The sequence below is a fragment of the Temnothorax curvispinosus genome, unplaced genomic scaffold (genome assembly GCF_003070985.1).
Source record: "Temnothorax curvispinosus isolate PA1 unplaced genomic scaffold, ASM307098v1 QBEX01008477.1, whole genome shotgun sequence".
Lineage (NCBI taxonomy): Eukaryota > Metazoa > Arthropoda > Insecta > Hymenoptera > Formicidae > Temnothorax > Temnothorax curvispinosus.
This window is the reverse complement of record NW_020218257.1, coordinates 132,211-154,584: the sequence shown is the minus strand read 5'-3', so window position 1 is coordinate 154,584 and position 22,374 is coordinate 132,211. Positions and strand designations below refer to the sequence as shown.

The 22,374-nt window shown below is 44.1% G+C and overlaps 3 protein-coding genes across 3 annotated transcripts; all 3 read left to right on the top strand.

Annotated features, from left to right (window-relative positions):
• Positions 1 to 4,975: 4,975 nt before the first annotated feature.
• On the top strand, positions 4,976 to 5,533 carry LOC112457936. The gene has a single exon (XM_025021271.1). The coding sequence runs from the start codon at positions 4,976 to 4,978 to the stop codon at positions 5,531 to 5,533; it is 558 nt and encodes a 185-aa protein (XP_024877039.1).
• A 68-nt stretch (positions 5,534 to 5,601) lies between these two features.
• LOC112457935 lies at positions 5,602 to 9,202 on the top strand. Its single transcript, XM_025021270.1, has 2 exons — positions 5,602 to 6,345; positions 6,728 to 9,202. Exons 1-2 carry the CDS (start codon positions 5,602 to 5,604, stop codon positions 9,200 to 9,202), a joined length of 3,219 nt encoding a protein of 1,072 aa, XP_024877038.1.
• A 73-nt stretch (positions 9,203 to 9,275) lies between these two features.
• Positions 9,276 to 10,097, top strand: LOC112457934. The gene has a single exon (XM_025021268.1). It carries the CDS (start codon positions 9,276 to 9,278, stop codon positions 10,095 to 10,097), a length of 822 nt encoding a protein of 273 aa, XP_024877036.1.
• Positions 10,098 to 22,374: the final 12,277 nt, after the last annotated feature.

Below are 22,374 nucleotides of genomic sequence, written 5' to 3'. Positions count from 1 at the left end.
CGTTTTCTATATTCATCTCCTCTTGCGTCCTTTCTGCTCCTGATGTTATTCCTGTTCTCTTATTTGGAGATGATTTGCCCACTGTTCTTGATTTTTCAAACTTTTCGAGTAGTTTCTTCTCTGTTCTTATCCTATCTTCCTCTTCTTCCCTCTTCCTCTTAAACGATTCAATAATCGATTCACTGTTAGTCCTTTGCCTTCCAAGATGTATTGCGTTGTTCGGCCTTCCTTTCTTTTTTGACTCCTTTTGCCTTTCCGTGCCTTCTCCTGTATTGCTCATTAATAGGTCTCTGTCTTTGACCGCTCGGTGGCTCCCCCTTCACTGTTCGCTTTATAGTCGCAACTTGAGTCTCTCACCTCTCTATATCAGAGGCACCCCTGGGCCATTAGTGTTCGCTTTTTGGTAGGTTTGCGAACCCGGCAACTGGTTTCCCTTTTTGTTCCCTAACCTCCAAGGTTATCTCAGCATAAGAAACTCCAGAAAAGCGTCTTCCCTGCGATTCCTTTGCTGCTTCCTTCTATCTCCAACTAAAATTGCAATTTTGCGCTTGCAGAAAACCTGTAACAAACTCGCCCTAGGGCGATACAGCGGCAGATAAGTTCGGAAATAAGCAGACGCGCTCGGCAGACGTGCTTCTGTTTACTTACTCTCGGACGATCCCCTCAGGATACATTTTGCAATATTGCAAAATTAAATATATTTCTACAAAATACAATCAAATAATTTTTTTACAAAAATCGATTCTTTTTATTATTCTGCGTACAAAAATATAAAGGGTAATTGTTTACAATAACTAACACAGCTCGGATTACTTTGATCTTGACCAGAGAGAACCTTGAGAGCGGCCATCCGGCTTCGGGGGACGTTTGTCCTAATCTGCCCTCTGAGAAAGTGGACGTCAACTACGGCGTTACGCTCGGTAACGATCAGAGAGGACTCGGGTAACGATACATGGGTTCGTATTCATGCTATGGTTTGTGTCCGAACTACTCAGATGGAGGGGATATGCTGGTCGCGCAAGCCCTCCTCTGTCCGTGTACACTAGGCACTCGGCAAGCTTCGAGCGGGGAGAGAAGGGCAGACATACGATCTGCTGTCTCTCTTGAGCTGTGACGTTGCCGCTTTGCACGGGCCGGCTATACCACGATGTCACGCATTTCGGGTATCGCGTCTCGTGTCTCTCGCCGAGTGCCGAGTCTCGAGTTGACAAATCGACGATACGCTATACCTGCTATACGTTACATTTGCTTGTTTATTTACAAATTTTAACTTTTATATTTATAACTAAATAAATAAAAAAAATATATATATATGTATATATATTTAAAATTTATAAATATATAAAAATTGCAAATATAATTAATTAAATAAATATTTATAAACATAAAAACTAAAATTCGTAAATGTAATGTATAGAAATCACCGTTCTATGCTTTTCTATCTAAAAAAGTCTTACATTAAAAAACCTTTACTTTAGCATAATAAATTTTAAATTTAATGTTTAAATGCATACCAATAATTATATTATTAACTATATTGAGAAAAAAATGGTAGTTTATAATGTTTCTTGCACTCTTATTAAATTTATTTTACCTATGCATGTTCAAGCGGCCAAATTACGAGCAACAACAGAAGGATAATTGGGTAAAAATAAAAACACTTTCTTAAATATACAATACACATGGGTAACAGTGAGTTCTATTATAATTCTCGTATAGTTCTGATCGTGTTCTAATGTTTTCTAAAGAGTTCTGACGATAAACATTATTTATTCATATGTTAAATAATTTTTATCGCCCAAGAAAGACGCATTTACGGGTATAAGGGTGAGACGCTGTAGAAAATCTCGGAGTTCTGGTTTATATAAATTATTTTTTGCACAGTTCTATAAGCATACTAAAACAATTTCTAACAAGTTCCGGGCATCGGCAATGTTGTATAATTTTTAAATAAATTAATAACGTCGAAAGTCAGGAATTTATCGAGATTAGGGTTTTTCTCGAGCGCTAAGAATTATTCAAAAAATGAATAAATAATGCTTATTGCCAGAATAAAATGGGACAACGTTAGAACACGTTCAGAACTACACGAGAATTATAACAGAACTCACAGAACTGTCAAAATACGACCAGCGTCTCATCTTATTTTCGATAAATTCCTGATTTTCGAGCGGTATTAATTTATTTAAAAATTATACAACGTAGCTAGTGTTTGCTAAAGTTAATAAACATATATGTAGAACGTAGCTAGTGGCGGGAACTCTTTAGAAAATGCTTTAGTGTGCTCAGAACTATACGAAAAATATTTTATATAAGCCAAAACTCCGAGATTTCGCAACGTCTCATCTTCTTCTGTCATGATTACTTTTCGGTTAATATTAATTTTTTTTAATATAACACAAAGATTCTAACGCTCGGAACTCTTTAGAAAATGTTTCAATATGCTCAAAATTACTCAAAAAATATTTTGCATAAACCGGATTTCAACCGGCTCCGAGATTTCAACTGGCGTCTCAACTCGGTGTACTCGTTGCATTGTAATTTTTTTTTAGTACCTTATAATTAATTATTTTGCTTTTATATGGCAGAACTCTTTATAGAACTGTTATAGGACTATAGATCTTGCAAAATCTGATGAGATACAGTGGTGGAACTTGTGTAGGACAAAGTGAGACGCTGCGTGAACCTATATAGCGTCTCAGTTTGTACTGACGCGTTTTTTGGCTTTAATGGCCAGAACTATTTGTTTAAAATATCAAGAACTCTAGAACTATTGAAAAGGAAGCCAGAACTCTCAATAATTTGTGAGTTCCTGCAAAATGAGACGATAGCTTCACACACACGTCAGGAAGAGAATTAATAATTCTTTACATTCTTTTCCTGACGGAAGAGATTTTACACCACTTCTCAATATAAATATAAATTTATCTGTCTTGTTATGGTTTTATTCGATTATTCCGGCGTTTTTATATTTGTGATTTAATTAAATTATTGTTTATTTTGTTTATATTATTAGGTGATTGTTTAATGTTTTAGTCTAGAATAATGTTTAATGTTTTAGTATGTAAACTTGAACATTAATTATTATCATGTTTTTTTATATTTATCTTTTTCTATCGTAGTAATCCGTTCCGAAGAAGACTAAGTACAGTCGAAACGTTAACCATGTGTATTGTTTATTTAAGAAATTGTTTTTATTTTAATCCAATATCTCTTTGTTGCTGCTCGTGGCCGCTTATAAACATTAATAGCTAATTGGTCGCTGATTAATCCCGGCGATGGAAGCGGGATAAGAAGGACGCGCGTGGAAGATGTTAACTAAATATTCACTTTATTTTTGTGTAACTCAGACCACAGTCTGAGCCGTCTTTAATGCGTCTTTAATGCGTCAAAATTGATATATACAGTCTGACCTGAGAGTGATGAGCGGTGAACAAAATGAGATGTCTATATAGTCCGTGTAAATGAGAGGCAATTATATTAATTGCCGTACTCTTCGATGAATCGCCCGTGAGCCGGTGAGACACGTGGCGGTCGGCACTCGCGCACATGTGAGTCTGAGTCGTCGTGTTGACGTACCCGAGTAGAGCTGGATGAGCGGTCGATTTACATGTTAATGCAGTATCTCGGCAGCTGTAATCACTGCGGTGGGCACTTCAATGTGTAGTCAAAATCGAAAATGCACAGAGCACACGTCGTACGTCTGATCACTGCGCGGCCATTTGTACAACTCTGAATATCGCGAGGAAGACGTTGGCGATGAACGCGCCCGTGCGTGCGCCAGCTGTCGCGGTGATCGGGCGTCGATACCCGATCGATGCTGCCATCTGATCGGACGGCGCAACGTTAACGGAATCTCGAACATTCCGCCCGCCATCAGCAACCTTGTTGATGATTCCTTACTGTTGATCCTTCATCCGGTTGAAATGGGTAATATGGCAAGCTTGGCACTTGGCCGAGTGAGTGTCGTGGTGGCCATCTTGAGGGTAACCACCCTGGTGAGTTCATCCTTGCTGGGGTGCAAAGCTGTTACTCTGGCGAGTGGCCATTTGCACGGTGGAGAGCGTTCGTCGGTGAGCAGCACGATGGAGCCCACCTTGATGTTGTTGTTAGGATGATGCCACTTGGATATCGCCTGCTGGCGTTGCAGATAGTGAGCCGACCGTTATGCCCAAAAATGTTGAACACGCTGCTGGATGAGCTGCCACCGAGATAGTCGTGAGGTTGCTAGGTCAATCAGAGATGGCTCGGGTATAGTAGTGAGTGGGCCTCCAATGACCTAGTGTGAGCGCTGAGACGTCTTCAGGGTCGTTGTTAGAGCATGATGTGCCGATTCGAATGTTGCGCGGTGGTTTTACCGATCGCGGGCAACGCCACTAGCGAACCTAGGCGAGCAAGTACCAGGTAGAAAGTCCGAGCGCGCGGACATGCGACACACCCCGCGAGAGGGGGACAGAACGTTCAAGAACATCGAGCGTAACGGTCATAAAGCGACAACGCGAACAGTTTTGTACAAGTTATATTAATCAGTAAAGGCGAAGATCAAGCTAGCGACGAGTTTTCTTTGCCCCTATGTAACTCCTCCATTCGAAACGTGTCGGGTGGAACATTATGGTCCTTCGAGCCGGATAGCGATCCGGATACGGCAGTACGAGCATACGAACGAGAGTTGGTCGAAACGATCCCAGCTAGCGTAGCGCACGCGGAAGGCGTGCATCCATTGCGGAAGGAAGGGAGAGTAAAGCAGAGGCCTCCCTGTACAGCACAAACGACGAAACATACTCGCGCTATTGCGACGGAAAGCTGAGATGGTATAGTTCTAGTTACGCATTTATATAGAAGTATCTTGCTTTTGTTTGCTTAGAATCCGAGAGCCACGCGCGACGACAGCAGAGAAAGCAGCGTAGCCATTTTGTTCATCGTTGCCGAGATTCTACGTTGAACTTCGAGACCTTCGAGGCCCACGCAAGTCGACATGCCTGAAGGTTTGGAGACGTTAAGGCATCAGCGCGGAACGTGCAAGGCGCGTCTTACACATTTTGAGACATTCATAACCGGGTTTAGCGAAAGTGGCGAACCGGTAGAAGCCTTAAAAGCGAAAATCAAATTCGTACAAAATTCATGGTCTCAATTTGATAGAGTGCAATCGCAAATCGAAACGTTAGACGGGGATGATGCGGAGCGTCCGGTCATCGAGGATCGATACTGTCTCCTTCTTGGTCGTGCTCGTGCCCTCGTAAATACATTGACCCGCCCTGCAGGGGCAAATCGCGAACATGCAGATGTTGGTAACGCAAATAACGGTATTAAAGTCAAGCTGCCAGCGATGAACCTTCCGGTGTTCGACGGAAATCCGGAAAAATGGCTAGAGTTTCGAGACAGCTTCCAAGGGCTAATAGATGGTAATCGCGAGCTAACAAACATTCAGCGTATGTATTATCTTAGATCATCTCTGAAAGACCGAGCCGCAGAAGTTATTCAGTCTTTAGAGTCTTCCGCGGAAAATTACCCGATCGCTTGGAATCTCTTTTGACAAAAAGGTTTGAAGATAAACGCGCTATTGCCAGCAGGCATTTGCAATTATTGTTGGATGTTCTGGTCATGCAAAAGGAATCGGGAAACCAATTGAGACAAACTCTCGACGGTATTCTTCGTCATATTCGGGCATTAGAGTCGCTCCGAGCAAATACCTGGGATACAATTATTAATCACTTAATGATCGCGAAGTTTGATTCCGCCACTCGCCGTGAGTGGAGATCCCACATAAAGGATAAGGAAGATATCACGGTTGCCAGCTTGACTGAATTTCTCGAGGAGAGATGCTCCATAATCGAGCCTGAAACAAGCAGATCAGTTTTGGGAAAGCCACAGGGAAACAAATCGATGTCGCAGCAAAGGAAAGTCGACGGTTCAACCGCATTTGCGAGCACGAGCAAGGAAAATCGATCAATGCGTAAATGTACATTTTGCGACGAGGAATCACACATGATGTACGCGTGCAATAAGTTCAAGAGCTTAACCGTTCCTCAGAGAATATCCGCGGTAAACGAACGAAAACTCTGCCGCAATTGTTTGCGTCCTAATCACTTCGCGCAAGATTGTCAATCGTCTGCGTGCAAGAATTGCAATGCTAAGCATAACACGTTATTACATCCGAGCGGCCATGCCGAAAAGGTGGCAAATTCAGAAATCGCGAATGCGAGTAGCGTTAGCGTTGGGAACGCAAAGCAACAAGATTCGAGCGTTAATTGTAATAGCGTCAGTTTCCCGGTGCAATCTAGAGTGCTGTTGTCTACGGCCCGCGTATGGATTCACGATGCTTCTGGTAACGCGCATGAATGTCGGGTATTGCTTGACTCGGCATCGCAATTCAACTTTTTGACGAAGGAATATTGTGATCTATTGCAACTTTCGACGCACCAGTATAATTGCTCAGTAGGAGGCCTGGCCTCATCAATTAATCTCACGGAATGCGCATCTACGGTAATTCAGTCTCGACATACCGCGTATCGAGCCAAGGTTCAATTCCTAATAGTAAAACAAATAATAGAACGATTGCCGCTCTCAAAGATAGCTGTAGATCAGTTGCGAATTTCTCCGAATATCAAGCTCGCCGATGAGATTCTACATTCCCGATAGAGTCGATGCGATATTAGGCGCGAGCGTGTTTTGGGAGTTGTTATGCATCGGACAAATCAAGCTTGGTAAATCCTTACCGATCTTACAGAAAACGCATCTGGGATGGGTCGTGTCGGGAGACGTTGCGTTAGGCGATCCACCGAGGTCTTATATTTGTTGCTTCTCATCGGAGGCTACGCTTCATAATCAAATCAAGAAATTTTGGAAGATCGAGGAAGTTGAGCATAAAGCCGTTATGTCGAGCGATGACGAGATTTGCGAGCGTCATTTCATGGAGACTCATTGGCGGGACGATACCGGACGTTTCACCGTAAGCCTTCCTTTTAAAGGCAATCCCAGCGAATTGGGAGAATCCCGCAGCTATGCTTTGAAGTTATTTCACAAGCTGGAACAAAGGTTAGAAAAGAACGCGAAGCTTCGAGAGGACTACGTGAAATTTATGAACGAATGCATCGAGCTCAATCACATGTCCGTCATCAATTCTGAGCAAGAGGAGCCTGTTGCGGTGTATTATATTCCGCATCATCCGGTCGTTAATCACGAAGGGGGTAAGCTACGTGTGGTATTCAATGCTTCGGCGAAGACTTCCTCAGGGAAATCGTTGAACGACATACTTCGAGTGGGTCCTAACATCCAGCAAACTTTATTCGCAATCGTATTGCGTTTTCGACAGCATCTGTACGTCATAACGGCGGATATTGTAAAAATGTATCGCCAAGTAAATCTCCAGGAGGATCAAAGGCATCTTCAACGCATCCTATGGAGACCTAGCATCGACGGGCCCATTCTGGATCATCTACTTCTCACGATAATTTATGGCAACGCAGCGTCGGCGTTTCAGGCCATACGGTCGTTACATCAAGCCGCCCACAACGCACGCAAATCTTATCCAGCTGCGAGCCAAATCATCATTCGAGACTTCTACGTTGACGATCTGTTGACCGGTTGCAATGATCTCGATGAGCTGCGAGCGCTCAAGGATGAACTCATATTGGTATTGAGAGCAGCATGTTTCGAGTTATTCAAGTGGAAATCTAACGAGCCAACTTTAGTTGAAGAAGGCGCCAAAGATTTTACCATAATTGCAGAGGAAGGCCATCAAGCCAAAACCCTTGGCCTTGGTTGGACACCAAGTAAAGACACGTTCCAATATCGTGTTACCGCACACAATACGAATTCTCGCGTGACGAAACGCATAGTGCTGTCGACCGTATCTCAAATATTCGATCCCCTGGGACTTGTCGGTCCAGCTATCATCAAGGCTAAAATTCTACTACAAAAATTGTGGCAACTCAACCTGGAGTGGGATGAATCGTTGCCAATCAACCTGCACACCGAATGGACCGCGTACGTCCAGGAGTTAAGCTCCATCAATGACATTTCCATACCTCGAGTGATCGTCTGCAAGGATCCGGTTCGCATAGAGCTCCACGGTTTCTCGGATGCTTCGGAAAGCGCGTATGGAGCGTGTATATATCTACGCTCAGTTGATGCCACGGGAAATGTTACTATTCGATTAGTGTGTGCAAAGTTCAAAGTCGCCCCACTAAAGACGCTGTGTGTTGCGCGTCTCGAGTTATTAGCAGCACTCTTACTCTCGAAATTAGCGGATTCAACGACTCAAGCACTTACGATACCGCTTCCTGATCGATTTTATTGGTGTGATTCGGAAATAGTTTTAGCCTGGATTCATGGCGAGCCTCACATCAGGAAGGCTTTTGTGGCGAATCGACTAACCGAGATTCACCAATTAACTTCGCAAGAGCAATGGAGACACGTCAGATCTGAGAACAACGCCGCAGATGTGATCTCGCGCGGAATCAGACCTAGTCAGTTGAAGAACTTACGCCTTTGGTGGCACGGATCCCAATGGCTACAGCATCCCGAGGATTACATTAACCTGCCTACTCCAAAACCTAATGGCGAGGTTCCCGAAACCAAGAAATCTACCGTTTTGGCCACTCAAGTCATCGAAACGAATGACATCCTCAAGAAGTTTTCATCTTTGTCGAAGCTTAAAAGAGTCATCGCCTATTGTTTGCGATGGAAGGAACGTCCAGAACCTTCGCAGACTCAGCAGATGTGGCCACTTACGGTGCGTGAGCTTGACCGAGCGATGGCAGCCATTCTCCGCATGGTACAAGCGGAGCGTTTTGGTCGAAAAGTTCTCGATCTCCAAGCTGAGCAGAGAGTCAGGCACGATAGTGCTCTCATTACGCTGCACCCATTCTTGGATAGCGACAACCTTATTCGAGTTGGTGGACGCCTGCGTAACGCCCCGGTATCCTATTCACGTCGATACCCCGTCGTTTTACCGTCCAATCATCCCGTTACTACTCTTATCATTCGCAATGCGCATTATAAGTTGTTGCATGCCGGTGCACAAGCGTTGTTGTCGAATTTACAGGAGTCCTTTTGGATCCTATCCGCCAAGTCTGCAGTTCGTAAAGTTCTCCATAAATGCATCGTTTGCTTTCGATCCCGACCTGTATCTGCTCAGCATGTCATGGGGGATTTGCCAGAGAGTGACTCCCAAGCGTGCGTTCTTCAACGTCGGGATTGATTACGCAGGCCCATTTATCATTAAACTTAGTCGTAATAAAACATGTAAAGCGTATTTATGTTTATTCGTTTGTATGAGCACACGAGCCATACATTTGGAACTAGTTCCCGACTTGACCACTCCCGCCTTTCTTAATGCTCTAAAGCGGTTCATAGCGAGGCGAGGCAAGTGTGCGAACATTTATTCGGATAATGGTAGCAACTTTAAGGGTGCGAATCACGAGTTACGCGCGTTATACGAGTTAGTGTCGCAACAATCTCATATATCGGCGATCGATCATTACTGCTCTGAACAAGCCATACAATGGCACTTTATTCCGCCGTATTCCCCTCACATGGGTGGCTTATGGGAAGCGGGTATTAAATCTGTCAAAACGCATTTGCGCAAAATTTTAAGCGAGGCGTTGGTAACTTACGAAGAAATGTACACCGTGTGCACTCAGGTTGAAGCCGTGCTTAACTCCCGTCCATTAACGCCGATCTCTAATGACCCCACCGATCTCACTGCCTTGACTCCTGGTCATTTCTTAATCGGTGAGGCACTCACAAGCATTCCGGAGCCAAATTGGTCTGAGGTGCCATCCAATCGACTTACTCGGTTTCAATACGTTGCAAAATTGACCCAACATTTTTGGTCAAGATGGTCGAATGAGTATTTATCGAACCTTCAGCAGAGGTGCAAATGGAATCGCGAGGATCGAGCGTCGAAGATTGAGATTGGAGCGATGGTTGTCTTACGCGACGAGCAAGCGCCACCCATGCGTTGGGCGTTAGGGAGGATAGTGGAATGCCACTCCGGTCATGACGGAATAACGCAAGTTGTCAGTGTAAAGACTTCTAAGGGAGTCACGAAACGCGCTCTGTCGAAGATATGTTTGTTACCCATCAAGGTCTAATTTAAGTTTAAGATATAATTAATGCGAATAATACTACGCGCTTATAATTAGTTTTGTTGTGCAAGGTCACGTGGTTATTTAATACCAAAGAGCATTGTTTTCTCATTTATATATGAATATTCTTTTGAAAGCCCAGTCTTTCAAGGCGGGCGACATGTTAGAGTATGATGTGCCGATTCGAATGTTGCGCGGTGGTTTTACCGATCGCGGGCAACGCCACTAGCGAACCTAGGCGAGCGAGTACCAGGTAGAGAGTCTGAGCGCGCGGACATGCAACACACCCCGCGAGAGGGGGACAGAACGTTCAAGAACATCGAGCGTAACGGTCATAAAGCGACAACGCGAACAGTTTTGTACAAGTTATATTAATCAGTAAAGGCGAAGATCAAGCTAGCGACGAGTTTTCTTTGCCCCTACGTAACTCCTCCATTTGAAACGTGTCGGGTGGAACAGTCGTCACTCAACGGTTCTAAAGGCCGCGAGTTGAGAATGGCCTCGATTTGCGTAAGCAACGTTGTGAGTTCTTCCGTCGTGAGTAGAGTCTCCCCGATAGTCCGTCTCAGATGAAACTTAACGGATTTCACCGTCGCCTCTCACTTGCCCCCCATGTGTGGAGCGCCTGGTGGGTTGAACTCCCATCTGGTGCAATCCTGTTGTAGAATTTGAGCGATTTGTTGATGTTCTTGTGAACTCTGGATGAACATTTTCTTGAGCGCGGCGTCTGCTCCAATGAATGTTGTCCCGCAGTCCGAATACATGGTCTGAGCAATTCCCCTTCTGGCTGAGAATCTTCAGAAGGCTGCTATGAATCCTTCTGATGAGTAGTCACTGACTACTTCAAGGTGAATTGCGGAGGTGAAGAAGCAGACGAACACACAGATCCGTCCCTTGTATGTTTTCGCACCTCGTCCTTTCCATGTTTTGATGGTGAGCGGTCCGGCATAGTCAACTCCTGTATGAGTAAACAGACGTGACGGCGTAACCCGAGAAAGAAGTAGTTGGCCCATTAGTTGATGAGCACGGATCCCCCTCTGCCGAGCACACACGACACACCGTAAAATATGAGACTTCACCGGAGCCCGTCCGCCGATGATCCAGTATTGGTGCCTGACATGAGCCAATGTCAGCTGTGTTCCTCCATGCAGGGTACGCAGATGGGCGTGTGCAATGATCAAGGTTGAGAACCGTGATTGGCGAGGCAAAATCGCCTGATGTTTGTTGTCTTGAGCTAGTGCTGATTGGTTGAGGCGGCCGCCAACTTGGATGATTCCTTGAGCGTCTATATACGCAGTCAATCGACTGAATGCGTGAGCAGTTGGTAGTCTCGAGTTGGCCGTGAGCATCTTGATCTCGTGCGTGAAGTATGCCGCTTGAGTAGCCTTGATCCAGAATAATCTGGCTTTCTCCAAAGCAGAGTGCGAGTCCAACGACCCGTCCCAGAACCCTCTCAAGAGAGCGATAAACCTGAAACAGAGAGCTGTTATTTTCAATAATTTAGGGTTGAGTACTTGTATATGAGATCCCAATGATAGTCCGGCTGAGATGCAGCTGCATATAGAGCAATGCCAGGACGAGCCTCATGACCGTTCAACTCGTCCGGAAGCGCGGGTTGAGATGGCCATGCTTCAAGTGTGAGAATCCACGGTGGTCCCGTCCACCATAATGAGTGGCTTTGGAGTTGAGCAGTATTTAATCCTCGTGATGCGCAGTCGGCTGGGTTGGACGTACCTGGTACGTATTTCCAATGTGCGTTCGCAGTGAGCTCTTGAATTTGAGAAACTCAATTTCTCACGAAATCCTTCCAGCGCGATGCATGAGATTTGATCCACGTGAGTGTCACAACAGAGTCCGTCCACAGGTGAGTTGCTGTGACGTTCAACTTCAAGGTGGCTTGAACGTATTGCATGAGTCTTGAGAGCAGCAGTGCTGCGGTGAGTTCAAGTCTCGGGATGGTGAGCCGCTTGAGCGGTGCTACCTTGGTTTTGGAGCACACCAATGAAATCGTGGCTCCATTAGAGCCGTGGACGGTGATAAATACGACTGCAGCCATTGCCAGTTGAGAAGTATCAGAAAAGCCGTGAAATTCCACTGACGAGGTGCTCCATGTGGTTTGAGAGATGCTACCTTGGTTGTACCACCGAGGTATTGAGAGCTTGCAAGCCTGTGAGTTCTTTTCTGATAATGAGCCACCGTGATGAGAGCTGGGATGGCAGTGGTTCATCCCATTGGAGCTTCATGTAGCCAAAGCTCCTACAAGAGCATCTTCGCCTTGATCACCACTGGTGATACAAAGCCCAGTGGATCGAGTATCTGAGCCACTTCAGACCAAGCGAGGCGTTTGGTGAGATGATCGGTGTGCGACGAGATCCTTGTTGAGAATGTGAATAAATCTTCTTGAGAAAGCCATTGTAATCCGAGTCCTTTGGTTACGCAATCGTCAAATGTACAATAATTTGTGAGCCCTGGTCTTTTTCTGCTTGAACCGTAGTGAGTACGTCTTGATGAGTCGCGTGCCACCTTGCTAATGGGAAGCCGCCCGCCATGCACAAGTCCGTTGAGCAGGATTAAATTCTACTACCTGCTGAACGGTGTCGGCGCCTCCAAAATTGTCATCAACAAATCGACCGTTGTTAGATGATATGGCACTTCATTGAGTTGTTCATTTATCCAGCGAGTCCGTTGTAAATTTCAGTCATCTTCATGCACGTTGATCTGCCCCATCACCCTTTGGTGATGTCAGTGGCAACTAATTGTCGAAATTGTCAAATCCAGAGCAAAACATCTGATGTCTAGGTGCTGTGATGCGGCTTGGCTCCTGGTAGATGCACTCGAGTAAATATAAACGTAAATGTAACGTATAACGGATCGTCCATTTGCCAACTCGAGACTCGGCACTCGGCGAGACGCAAGGAGCGATACCCGAAATGCATGGCATCGTGGCATAGCCGGCGCGTGCTAAGCAGCTACGTCACAGCTCAAGCGAGAAAGAGACAGCAGATCGTATGTCTGTCCTTCTCTCGCCGCTCCAAGCTTGCCGAGTGCGGAGTCAGCCGACTGGCATATCCCCTCCATCTGAGTAATTCGGACACGCACCATAGCACGGACACGAACCATGTGTGTACCGTTACCGAGCGTAACGACGTAGTTGACGTCCACTTTCTCAGGCGGCGCGTCAGTATACGTCCGCTGGAACGGAATGATCCCGGTGGCCGCTCTCAGGTTTCTCTCTGTCTTGACATATGTTGTCAAGGTCACCCTCCTGAGTGACCTTCAGAAGGTTTTAGTCGGCGGTTTAGAAAAAGTTTGGAAAATATAGCAGCTATTTTGAGTATTGAAAGGCATAAACGACTAATATTACGTTTTTTTTTTAAAGCAGAGAATACTTTATTTTGCGAGAAAGTCGCTGCTTTACCAAAACACAACATTTAAAGCAATAAATTGTTGATAAATTAAAGTCTTTTTGTTAATGCAGTGAATACTTTATTTCGCGAGAAAGTCGCTGTTTTACCAAAATACAACATTTAAAGCAGTAAATTGTTGATAAATTGAAGTCTTTTTGTTAAAGCAGAGAATACTTACATAGGTTAGATGACGCGCTTTAAAAGTATTTAAGTGTTTAAATCTAAGCGTTTACGCGTGCGTCATAATAACTGTCACATTAATCCTTATAATCGTTAAGCGACTCAAGTATAACGCGACTATCGGGACTTAATAAGTAACTGGGACAAATGTTAACTTGACACAAGAAATATATTTCAATTAGTTCATTAAACACAGTGCGACGAGTTAATTCTTTCTCCGACCCGGAATTCCCGAATCCTGTGCCGACCCTGAGCTGCAATTCCCGGTTACAGCACAACACTATTGTATCAAGTAGAAAATGATTGTTATTTGTTTGATGACAATGTTTTAGAAATATTTGTTCACTTATTGTCAGTTTTAATTTATATACAATTAAATATGGACAAAAATGCAGCAAACAAAAAGCAACTCTATTTACAATTATATGATTCATATTTGTCATGGCATGCTCTATTATCTGGGCATATTAATAATATTTTAAAGAAATAATTTGTGAACAAAATTTTTTAATTCCTTAACGTACCTAATATATTTTTTAAATTACACGGGAATCTCGCAAACTTGAAAATATGATAAAACGTTATACACACACAGTAAAAAATAAAATGTTAATCGTAACATTTTTCAAATGTCCCAGAAAATTCACTCTAAATTTTGAGTTAAAATAACTCATTCATCGTGTGTTACTTGTTGACAAATTAGAAATGTTAATTTATTGACACTATATTTTATATTTATATTTGTTCTTTTAACTTTAAGTATGATGTTAAAATAACTTGTAAAAAATGTCGATATAACATATTTGAATAAACGATAGTTATTTCAACTTAAGAGAAATGTTGTTTTGAACATTTGATTGTAGTAAATTTGATTATTTTGTATGTCAAAGTTTACGATTATTTGAAGATTTACTTTAACTTTTGTTTATGTTAAAATAACTTTAAGGCGTGTTAATTTTTTGAAATAATTATGTTAAAAGAACTCAAAATAATATTCAATTTCTAAATGACATACATAAAGTGTTAAGTTATCACGTTGACATTAATATAACACATAAAAATGTTACGAAAATAATAACATAGCTGTTGTATGTTAATTTTACATTGAAATAGTAGTCAAATCTTGGTAACACAAGAAAATTTTAACATTTGGACGCACGATTTTTTACTGTGTAATTGTGAAATTTGGGCCGCCGGTCGACAGCCTGTCAATAACCGGTCGCTGACGAAAACTCGTGAAAAACACTTGACGCTAAACGATAACAGATAAAGACGGGACGAGACGATGGGAATTCCGAAATCTAGCGTCTCGACTCGCGAGAGATTGTAAAACCCGCGCCGCCAAAAATGCTAGACAATAACAGATAAGAGCGAGACAATAGAAATTTCGAAATCTAGCATCTCGATCGGTGAGAAAAAACATGTTTTTCAAATAATGACTAACGAAAGTCATCATCGGAAAAACAAGTTACCACCGAAAACAATTGAGACATATTCTCTGATAAGCCATCCCTAAAAATCATATATAAACCGCGACGGCGAGACACCGTCGCATTCCGAAATTCTAACCAGTAGAGTCCGCGCAGAACGGCATTCGTAATACTATTGCTTCCGGTCTCGCTCCGTATCGTTGCCTTTATATTGTTGTGACTAAACTTTGTGCGCGCCAATATCATTGCAACACCGTGCCGATCCAAACCAAGGCTTTTTCAAGACAAATCCTCGATCCAGGATCACCGTCGTAATCACTGACCCGAAGGCATTTTACATTCCGAAACTCATCAAGTAGTAAGTCTCACAATTCCATTTTTTTCTCTTTTGATTCCCTCCCCCTTTTTTGTATGGCCTATCATCCATTGGACCCCCGGGAGTTCATTATAACATTTATCATTATCGCGGGTTGGGTTGATCGGCGTAGGCACTGACTTCGCGGCGGTCGTTGGCGTTGTCGCGGGTCTGGCTGACTTGTCGGCCTTCGACTCCCGGCGTCTTCGTCGCTGTCGCGGACTGAGCCGGTTTGCTGTGGCCTTGCCTTGTAGCGATTTCCCTTCTTTTACTTTATGCTCTCGAACGTCCAAAGAAGGTCGACCACTGTACAAATAAATATTTCTAGTGAACCCGAAAGTCCCTCCTCGTAGACGGAATCTCCGCATGATCCTCAAGCAGACGAGGAATCGTCGAAATCAACGAGCGCGAAGGAGATTAAAGAAAATAACGATAGAGTTTCTCCGCCGCGAACGGGAGAACGCAGGTCTTCCGCGATTCGCCACTCCGCCGCCTCCGCCAGCTCTGTCGAAGGAACCGCCTCCCCCGCTGCGCCAATCACCCCCTAATTTGCCTCCTCGAATCCCCCCTTTAATTATCGCATATTCCCTGACACCCCCAATTCTTCCCTCCTATTTGAACCGTTTTATTCTCCGATTCGCCCCGAAGAATTATCTGACTCCTTTTCCTCCAATTCTTCGCCCATACGAGAAAGCTCGCTCATACTCCATAGTTTCTTTCGAGGAACTTTCCAGGGCACCATCTCCGGTCCTTTCGTCCACCTCGAGCATTGAGATCCTCGAGGAAAATCCTCTCCATCTTGACTAATTATAGAATAAATATTATTTATTTCATGTTTTAATACACACCACACGCACTCTTACAACTAGTTAAATTCATGTAATTCTCGGTCTCAATCTCGATGTAATAATAGCGGGCAGGATGTCCATTTCTAAATAGGTTTTTCCTTACAAATCCTGCCCGATTACCCCCGCACTCTTGTAACATCCGCGATGAATACACACATACATTTTACACTTAATTTTATCTTAAACGTTTCCGATTTCGCATTTAATTTGCCTTGTTCTCATTTTTGTAACGTCAACAATTTAAGCTAAATTTATAATAAATGATTTTATGTTTAATATAAATTCCAATCTCATTTATTTAACTTAAGACCTCACCCACTACTCGTCTCCCTCTCGTAATCGCACGAGGTCCGATTCTGAGTAAAAGGGATTAAATTCCTTGACTCAAAACAAGACCAACGATCGCACCGCTCACGGAAGGCGTCTCAGCGTCCTTACGGCGTTGACTCTTCCTGAGCCATCGAAAGTGCGTTCGGCTCGGGCCACGCGCCTCAGAGCATGTACCTGCGGGCAACGTTTGTAAGTATCTAGTTGCGTCCTTCCTTACCCCGACCCCTCTGGTTAGCCTTTCCTTGCTTTCCAGTTTTTCTTATCCTAATACTGGGGCTGGACGTAACAATTGTCTATGATTCATACTTATAATGCTTTTACGGCAAAGATATGTAAATTGTTGCTACAAACAGTTTGCAGCAACAATATATGTTTGGCGTTCCGCCTTGTAAATAGTTGTATATAAGTCATAGTTATATAGTTACCCCTTAATTGTAATTCTCGCGCAAAACGTCGGCGGATCGCGAAGCAGTTAAATCATGCAACTCAGCTGTCGAGACCGCACACCGCAAGGTGGTCCAAAACGCCTCGGACGAGGAGTTTGCCGCGGAGGACGCCGATTCGCAGGGAATTCGACACGATGCGCTTTGGAGTGGTCGGGCGTTATGAGAAGTTTGTGGGCGCCGACCAAGCGGCCGCCGCGGCCGCTCAGGCCTCGGTCCAAACGGCGTCTATCCCACTGCTCAAAATTGAGCTTCTGCAATTCTCGGGAGACCTGGCGCTTTGGCCCTCGTTCATCGCGCTATTCAATGTTTCCATTCACGAGAACCGTAACATCTCCTCCATGGAAAAATACCAATACCTGATTGCTTCGTTGAAGGGAGAAGCGCTCAATGTTGTTAAGAATCTCCCCCTTTCAGTCGATAACTACGCGATAGCTTATGATTCCTTGGTTTCGCGATACCAGAACAAGCGGGATTTGACGGACTATCACGTGGATTTGATGCTTAATGCCAAGCCGTTGAAATCGGAGTCGGCCGCATCCCTACGCGCGCCTTTAGACACCTTTACCGAAAATACGCGGGCATTGAGCTTGTTGGGATTCCCCACGGATGAGTGGGACTACTTACTACTCAAATTCTTACTGAAAAAACTCCCTCGTTCGCTTAGGGAAAAGTTCGAATCCGAACACCGGGCGGAAGAGATACCCAAGTACACGCAGCTTGCGAAATTCCTTTCCGATCACTGCCGGGTGCCCGCGTCCGTATCAGGCCTCTTAAGCATTTCGCAATTGCATTCAGCTTCGCAAAAGGGTTCCGCGGCGGTCTCGTCGTTTGTGACGCACACAAAGGATTGCCCCGTGTGCAAAGAGCAGCATTACATAACAAAGTGTTCGCGGTTTCTTAAACTCTCGTCGAAGGAGAGATCTTCGACCGCTCGAGATTTGAAACTTTGCCTTAATTGTCTTTACTCCGGACACGGCTTGAAGAATTGTCCTTCCACGTGGACATGTCGATCTTGCGGTATGAAGCATCATACGCTGTTGCATTTCGGGAACAGCTCTAGCCCCGCCCCTACGGCCACACCGGTACTCGCGACTCCGGCCGTCCAGGGCACCGCGACCGAAAGCAAACCGGAAGATAAACCGCTCGTGACAATGACTAGTCTCGCCAATAGCGTCGTGCTGTTGTCCACCGTCCGAGCAGAATTGATAGACTCACACGGCAACGCGTTCCCCGTTCGCGTACTACTGGATAGCGCGAGCCAGGCCAATTTTGTAACTGAAGGCTGCCTTCAGAAAGGCGGGTTTCGTCGGACCCGGCACTCTGCTACGGTCTTCGCGGTGAACGAAACAAAGGCGGCCACCACAAAAGGCCTTACGTAGTTCGTTCTCCGTGCCCGCGGTCGCAACGACATTCGCTTTCCAATCGAGGCCACGGTTCTTCCGCGCATTACATTGCCGTTGCCAAGTAGTAAAGTCACCGTCAGATCGTGGAATCACTTGAAGGGATTGCCGCAGATCCCGAGTATTATTTACCCGGCAACAATGACATTTTACCGGGGGCAGAATCGTTCGTCTCCGTATTACGTGACGGTCGTCGAAAGGGAAGGAATGGGGAACCGGACGCTTTCAACACAGTATTCGGCTGGGTCCTGACGGGCGCGGTGTCCCCGTCGTTGCAAGTAGCACCCCTGCACTCGTTCGCTACCATTCTCGAATCGATCGAGACTGCAGTGGGTAAATTTTGGCAATTAGAGGAAGTTCCGGAACACACGTCTTGTTTGGAAGAAGATCGTCGATGTAAGGAGATCTTCGCAAAGACCACATATCGTGACCACTCGGGTCGTTTCGTAGTTTCATATCCCTTTGCGTCAGATCCTTCTACATTCGTCGACTCGCGTTCAATAGCTGTTAGTCGTCTTCGCGCGCTTGAACGCCGTTTCAAGTCAAATCCCGACTTTAGGATTAGTTACTGTAGTGTATGCGAGTAGCATCTCACGTGAACAGTTCATGTAAGTCACGAAGGTAACTCTCTGGGTCATACGTGCGAGTTTACGCGCGCGGCAACAGCGTGCGTACGGGCGAGCGACACTCACTCTCGCCGGGACTACCGAGCCCTCCGCACGGCGTACTCGAGTCCCTGTACGTCTATCGCTTTCTTACAATATACTACTGTTGAAGTCATACGGTGCGTTCTTGATGATTGTTCCTCCTTTAACTCCTACCTCACTTATATAACAACTGGCGACGAGGAAAATCGGAAAACGCGTGTGAAAAACAAGCGTACTATATAGTGTAAAAAATCGGCGAATGCGTTGGCATTTTCTTGCCAACTACAGGAAAACACTATAGTGGACCCACAGATGTCCAACTGGATTTACGAACTAAAAAAGGAGCAAGTTATTCAAGAATTGGAAGAAAAAAATATTGCTCACGACGTAAATCAGAAACTAGATGAATTAAGAAAAGTACTAAGAAACGCAATAAAGGAAGAGGTCGAGGGAAGTGAGGAAAAACAAGAACAAGAAGACGAAGAAATTAAAGAAGAAGGAGAGAGTTTCGAAAGTGCGACAGACGAGAGTGAAGACAATCACAGTGATAGTGAAGAATCCACTATGACAAACGAAATGACAAAACTGGAATTTCGTCTCAAGAAAGGTGATTGGAATACGTTCATAGAACGTTTGGAAATTTATTTTGCAGCCAAGGACGTAGCAGAAGGAAAAAGGGCATCAATATTGCTAACAAGATTAGATGATGAGGCGTACAAACTGATACGTAACTTGTGCGCGCCAACAAAACCGATAGAAAAGACTTACGAAGAGTTAAAAAAGTTATTCGGCGACCAGTTAAACCCGCCGCTATCGGAAGTCATGGAAAGATATAACTTTCATCAAGCTAGACAAGAGCTTACAGAACCAGTGGCAAGCTTTGCAGCAAGATTAAAAAAACTGGCATTAAATTGTAATTTTGAAGGTGCGACGGTCGCACTCCGAGACCAGTTCGTGTGTGGTATACGAGACTACGACACTAAGGTGGAACTATTTAAAAAAACTAAGTTAACGTTTGATGAAGCTTTGAAGGACGCGTTAGCTCGCGAAAGTGCTGTGAAGAACGCAGAAAAGTCAGCAAAATCGCCGGACAAAGGACAAAGTAACGAACAAATGTTTAAATTGAATCGCGCGAAAGGCAAGGCGTTCAATAAACAGGACAGGAAGAATGTCAAGGACAAGCACGCGAATACCCAGCAAACGAATAAACACGAAGAGCAGCGGAATTTCTTGTGTTATTGCTGCGGTGGAAAAAAACCATAAGGCATCGGATTGTAGGCATCGCTACAAGGAATGTAATATTTGTCATCGCAGAAGGCACCTTTCGAGCGTATGCAGAGAAAGGGACAGCAAGACGATCAAATACATGGAGCTAGGTACGTCAATGAAGACAGAAGACGAGAACAAACGTTCAAGTGGTAACGACGATTTTTTCTCATTGCGTGAAAGTAAAAATTATCATTTTCGTAACTCTAGTAATACACGTAATTTAATTGCAGCAGAGCCTGCATTTTTGCAATTAAACGGAAAAATAATTAATTTTGAAATCGATACCGGAACGTATGAAACAGTAATTTCTAAGAAAATTAAAGACGAAATTTTTGCGAACGAAGTATTAGTTAACCGGCATAAACATCTATATTGTTACGACGATCATGCTATAAAACCACTGAGAATGCTAGATAAATTATATGTATCGTTTAACAACAACAAGTATAAATTGGACTGTTTTGTTTTCGAAGGCACGGGACCTCCGTTGATCAGCAGACGTTGGTTAAAAATTTTAGGCTTGTGGTTGCTTAAAGATTTTTCAAATAAAATTTTAAAACTAAATTCAATTGAGAAATCTATACTAAACGAGTTCAGTGTTTTGTTCGGAAAATCCCCGGGATGTTTTAACAAGGGATATTTACAAATACACTTAAAGGACGGCGCTAAGCCCGTTGCCTTGAAAGCAAGACATGTGCCATATGCGATGAAAACGCTTATCGAAAATAAAATCGATAGGTTAAAAAAATTAAATCATTTAATTCCGGTTGAAGTAAGCGAATGGGCAACCCCCATAGTACCGATTGTAAAAAAAGACGGTTTAGTACGAATATGCGGCGATTTTAAGTTAACTTTGAATCCTCATGTAATCATAAATAAAAACCCACTACCAAAAATTGAGGATGTGTTCGCGGCAATGCAAGGAGGCGACAAATTTACAGAATTAGACATGCCTCACGCGTACATGCAAGTCCCCGTTGAAAAAGATAGTCAAAAGTACTTGACGATTGCGACGCACCAAGGACTGCTTACATACACGAAAATGCCAGAAGGCGTATCGACGTGTCCGGGCGAATTTCAAAAAATAATGGAGTCAATATTACAGGAGATTCCAAACGTGATTTCGTATCTGGATAACATTTATATAACCGGTCGAAACGATAAAGAACACTTAGATAATTTAAGAGAAGTTTGCAAACGGATGGAACAACACGGTTTAAGAATTAATAAAGAAAAATGTAAATTTATGCAAAACAAGATTGACTTCCTTGGGCACGTAATCGACAAGAACGGCTTACACAAGTCGTACACAAAGGTTAAAGCGATGTTAGAAGCGCCGCGCCCGGAAAATAAAAAACAATGGGGAGAACACGATAACCGGGGCCCCTTGATTTGACTGTGGTTTCTGGTAGTATTTTTTACGCTGAACAAAAAATTATATAGATCTTATAGGGCTAACTGCTTTAGTTTTCGAGATATGCAGTATTAAAGTTCAAAATAAATATAACTTGGTAAATGTTTAGATTAAGGGCGACCTCACCGATTTCAATGACCTTGATATATGTTGTCAAAGTCACGACCCCGAGTGACCTTCAGAAGGTTTTAGCCGTCGCTCGTTATTCATTAAAAAGTTAATAACAAAAAAAAGTTTTGAAAATATAGCAGCTATTTTGAGTATTGGAAAGCATAATAACTAATATACATGTCGAAATTGTTCACGCATATACTTTCCACGCAAACCGAGGTTCACGCACCCCCCCCCCGTGCTTTCGGGGGAGGTGCGGTAGTCCCGAAATAGTTCACGCATATACTTTCCACGCGAACCGAGGTTCACGCACCCCCCCCCGTGCTTTCGGGGGAGGTGCGGTAGTCCCGAAATAGTTCACGCATATACTTTCCACGCGAACCGAGGTTCACGCACACTCCCCCCGTGCTTTCGGGGGAGGTGCGGTAGTCCCGAAATAGTTCACG

Coding starts and splice junctions, on each gene's coding strand:
- LOC112457936 (XM_025021271.1), top strand. CDS start 4,976: ATGCCTGAAGGTTTGGAGACGTTAAGGCATCAGCGCGGAACGTGCAAG.
- LOC112457935 (XM_025021270.1), top strand. CDS start 5,602: ATGCAAAAGGAATCGGGAAACCAATTGAGACAAACTCTCGACGGTATT. Junction 6,346..6,727: donor GTAACGCGCATGAATGTCGG/GTATTGCTTGAC, acceptor CCGATCTTACAG/AAAACGCATCTGGGATGGGT.
- LOC112457934 (XM_025021268.1), top strand. CDS start 9,276: ATGAGCACACGAGCCATACATTTGGAACTAGTTCCCGACTTGACCACT.